This window comes from Myotis brandtii, unplaced genomic scaffold (assembly GCF_000412655.1).
Source record: "Myotis brandtii unplaced genomic scaffold, ASM41265v1 scaffold538, whole genome shotgun sequence".
In the NCBI taxonomy this organism is placed as follows: Eukaryota; Metazoa; Chordata; class Mammalia; order Chiroptera; family Vespertilionidae; genus Myotis; species Myotis brandtii.
The window spans coordinates 209,556-214,389 of record NW_005369976.1 but is presented as its reverse complement, the minus strand read 5'-3'; the positions used below and the strand labels follow the sequence as shown (position 1 = coordinate 214,389).

Here is a 4,834-nt window from a genome sequence, read left to right as displayed (position 1 = left end):
ACCAAGATAGTGTCACTTAAATTTCAATAAAAACTCTATGTACAAGGTACACACAAGCACAAAATACACGTATAATATTCACCAATTCTCACTGCATTACTATGAGGATTATACACTTAGTAGTACAATTTTAAAATAGGAAAACTTATATTCTCATTGATAAATTAATATGCTACATGCTAAAGTAGACAAAAGTGTTCATGAAAACAATACGAGGAAAATAATAATCTACAAATACAAGTATTTCTAAAGCTACAAATAAAACTACCCTGCTTTTGATTATCTTAATATTTTAAAAGAAATACACAAAGAGCAAAACTTACCCTATATGTGTAACAGCATCTCTGTTTTCACATTCAGTAGTCCATATTGCTATCTTATCACCGTTAGCTCTAACATTAACAACGGCTCCACATACATCATCACTGTAGTCATCAAAAGATTCTCCAATAAGGCACAGCAGCTTAAAAACAAAACCCAATCCCAATTACATCCAATAGATTAAAAACAGCTTATTCCACTGCAAATGTCTCATTATTTGTATATATACAAAAGAAGTAGGTTTAAATCGAGTTGACTTTTTGAATGTCTACATTATATTTATGTTTTAATGTTTTCATTTGCTCCTTTGTTTCTCTGGTTAATATCAAGAACATTAACAGCCATTTTAAATTTCTCAGCAGCCCTAGCTGGTTTGGCTCAGTGAACAGAGTGTCAGTCTGTGGACTGGAGGGTCCTGGGTTCAGTCAAGGGCACATGCCTGGGTTGTGGGCTCGATCCCTAGTAGGGGATGTGCAGGAGGCAGCTGATCAATGATTCTCTCTCTCATCATTGATGTTTCTATCTCTCTCTCCCTTTCCCATCCTCTCTGAAATCAGTAAAAATATATTTAAAAAAGAAAATTTCTCAGCAAATTGGGCAAATGATATCAGGACCCCTATAAAAGTTGTTATTTTATTAATATTAATTCACTATGCTGCTGCTTCTTACTGTTTTTCATGAACACTTTCTAATGTTTAATTTAAGTGTACAGTTCAGTGACATTAAGTATATTCACAACATGGTATAACCATTACTACCATCTATTTCTAGAACTTTTGTCATCTTGCAAAACTAAAACAACTTTTCAGTGTAGAAATCTAAAATGGTATTTACTGATAATCTCTCCCAAAAGCAAAATTAAGTCTCTTCTTTAAAAAAAAAACAAATAAAACAAAAGAAAAAATCCCTACCCGGTTTGGCTCAGTGGTCAGAGCGTGGGCACATGAACTGAAAGGGGGTATGGGGGGCCCCTGTACCTCAGTTGCAGGCTCCATCCCCATCCTGGCCCAGGTTGGGGCCCAAGTGGGAGGCAACCAATCAATGTCTCTTTTACATCAATGTTTCTTTACGTCTCTACCCTTCCCCTCCACTCTCTCTGAAAACCAATGAAAAAAATATCCTCGGTTGAGGATTAACAACAACAACAACAAATCAGTCACTCAAATATGCGGTGTATGCAATTCATGCACGGGGGGAGGGGGGAGAGGGGGGAGAATGTGTCCCTCAGCCCAGCCTGCATCCTCTCACAATCCAGGATCCCTCTCGCAATCCGGGACTGCTGGCTCCTAACCACTCGCCTGCCTGCCTGCCTGATCACCCCTAACTGCCTCTGCCTCACCCCTGCAGCCGTGGCTTGGTCCGTAAGGTCGTTCAGCTGTCCGGTCTAATTAGCATATTACGCTTTTATTATTATAGATTGCTTCACTTAAGTGCTAACTATAAACCAGACAATGTGCCAAGTGCTAGAGATACAAGAGAGACTATGATTTCTTCTCCTAAAAACGTGGGGTTTAGAACCTCTCACTATAGAAAATGCCTATTATCTCATATTTCATACATATATGTGTGTGTGTGTATGTATATATATGAAGCCAACAGTTACAGGTTATATCACAACAAACAAACTGAATGATGAAACTACATCTTATTGTTTGCTTCGTTGGTCTACAAAGTTTAGTATACAAAACAATACTCAGAGAGTTGTAAAGACATTATACAAAATGTGAGGTGCTATGATTTTGAATTTAATGTAAAGATCAGAATGAGTTTGTTGAGGAAGGTCACGTCAATTGTATCTGATTTGTAATGTGGTAGAGGGTTTCACTGTACTAGTATGTAAAATATACAAACTCACATGATAGAACAAAATTAATTGCTGGCTTAGATTTTCTAGAGTGGGCATTTTTTTATTCTCTTTGATTAAGTAACTGATGTAAATTAGATTTAGTATTCCAAACTGTTTTATAATTTTAAAACCTTACTGTCTCTAGCCAAAAGCGATCGAGGTCACTTCGTCTCTGCTGTTTGTTCAATGTAATTAGCCATCGTCCTCCTCGTTTGTTTTTCTCATCTTCCCACATAGGTTTAATACCATCCTACAATGTTAGAAGACAACAATATTAGACAATATTGTTACTTTAAGAGATCATTTCTAGAAACAGCAAGCATTATACTGTCAACATTTCACTTGATTCCCCATGAATGATGTAGTGGAATAAAAGCAAACAGGACTTAATGCCAGAGGCATGGAATTGCAGAATTAAGAATCTTGACTTAGGGACTTATTAGCTATTAAATCTTGGGTTTCATTTAATTTGGAGGTTCTTAAACATTCTGAGTATTGTACCTTCTCAAAGTTAGATACTCTTCTATATCTAGAAGATGTATGCAAAATTTATGCACAACTTACACAATATCAGATAATTAATGAATGCCCCATCTCCTACCATCTGACAAAATCCATTTGTAAATATATCAGGACCCACATACCCCATGTTAAGAATTCCTGACACACAGGGATTTAAAGTACACCATAGGAAATCTAGTCAATAATGCCATACTAAGTAATACTGAATGTAAACTATAATTGAAAAAAGAATTCCTGACAACTCTGGACTTCAATCTATTCAATATATAAAGAGACTGGATTGGATGATCAAAGCTCTTTTCGAAATCAATCACAGTATAGCCCACAAAGTAAGAGCTTCACTTAATTTCAATTATTTATACTAAAACAGGCAAAATATATTTATGCTAAGCCTAGTAAAGCTATTTAATTTCTCCAAGCATCAGAGCATTTCCTATTCCTAAGTTTGTGGCAAGATTTCAAGAATACCTGAATGGTCCAGTCTTTTAATATACATATATATGAAATCATCAATGAAGCATCATACCTTAAAGAGTGAGTAGTCACAGCCAGGCATTAAATTACTAGATAACTGGATATGGTTGTACAAACTAGGTAAAAGAAAAGGACAGTTATAAACATAGAATAGTAAATGCAGAGCGTAGGTGCTTATGTAACATTTAAAAAATATTATAAGAATAAAAAGATAAAAGTATGTGTTCATCACTTGTTTTTCTATAAACTCAATTTCTGAAATGTACCAAACAGATATTAATAATGGTCAGTTCAAGAATCAATATATGATGATTTAAGAAAATATCTTTAATTTTATTCTGACAATATATTTTGATGCATACATATGTATAGATAGCAAACTGAGAATAGAGGTATGAGGTGCCTTTAAATAGATGAAAAATTTGAGGCTAATGAGCAGTTTTAAATATACAAATCAAGAGAAAGCAAGATGAATTTCTTGACCATCAGCATTGTAAGACTGAAATAAGCCACCATTATCATTCTTGAAGGTATCCAAGAGTAGAACGGACCAATGGTTGGTTCCCAAGCACCACAGACTGTTACTAGTCAGCATAGAATCATTTGATGAGCTTTAAAACACAAACAAACAAGACACCAGTCCCAGGCCCCTACTCCTTGGGATTTTACTCCCTTAAAGACGGGTGAGAAACCTGAAATCTCTACTTCTAAACTATTCCCCAAGTATCAATGAAAGAGAATAACATTTGGGGTGACTCAGATGTCCACCAGTCTGAAGGTAGAAGGCTAAAGAGCAAACTTGTTATAAAATTGGAAACAGTAAAAATGTAGAAATCATGATAGACCATATATGATATAATTGATCCATAGTTAGACTTTCTTGTGTATTTTAACCTAGTTTAGGAGTATTTTAAACAGTTTTCAGGAAGTCTGGCATCCTTTGGATCACATTCCACAGGATAACATGCAAACCCAATTTGGGTGAAACAATGTAAGACCAAGTAATAAGGTTTCTTGAGTAGTTGAACCTAATGATCACTCTTCCCGAACTACATTGTCACTGACAGCTTTTACTAGATAACAAAATTAAGTTTACTATAAAATTAGCCACCACCATTTTTATAAAATTAATGGATAATGTGGAAGTGACCTTCTAATGGCACTTAAGGTAGAAAAGGTCTCTTTTCTTCTTGATGGTGCCCTAAGGTCCCATAGTAACAAACTTATGAGAATTTGTAATGGAACATTTAAAACAATCCTAACACTACAGACAGATTAGACAAATCCAAAAGGATTCAATGGTTGTTTACCACTAAATTTGCTAGAAAAAAAGACAGAAATTAAGAAGTTATTTAGATACTTATAAAAAGCTGAAGGATTCCTTCATATCTCTGAATTATCGTTTAAAGATCTACTATGCAAGCTTGGCCTGTGTGGCTCAGTTGGTTAGAGCATCATCCCATGAACGGAAAGGTGCTGAGTTCAATTCCCGGTCAGGGAACTTACCCAGGTTGCAGGTTTGATCCGCAATCAGGGGCAGGTACAGGAGACAACCAATCAATGTTTTTCTTTCCCTCTCTTTCTCCCTCCCATTTTCTCTCTCTCACTCCCCCTCTCATCAATACAAAGCATACCCTCTGATGAGGGAGTGAGCTTTTTTTTTTTTTTTTT

The 4,834-nt window shown here is 35.6% G+C and overlaps 1 protein-coding gene across 1 annotated transcript in view; it reads right to left on the bottom strand.

The window, feature by feature from the left end:
• Positions 1-304: 304 nt before the first annotated feature.
• EIF4E (eukaryotic translation initiation factor 4E) overlaps positions 305-4,834 on the bottom strand; it is a 42,900-nt gene continuing 38,370 nt past the window's right edge. The window contains exons 4-6 of the mRNA XM_005877989.2: positions 3,216-3,279; positions 2,304-2,417; positions 305-463 (exon numbers count right to left, since the gene is read on the bottom strand). Coding sequence (XP_005878051.1) covers positions 320-463; positions 2,304-2,417; positions 3,216-3,279 — 322 coding nt within the window. The 3' untranslated portion in view covers positions 305-319. The remainder of the gene's footprint in view (positions 464-2,303; positions 2,418-3,215; positions 3,280-4,834) is intronic.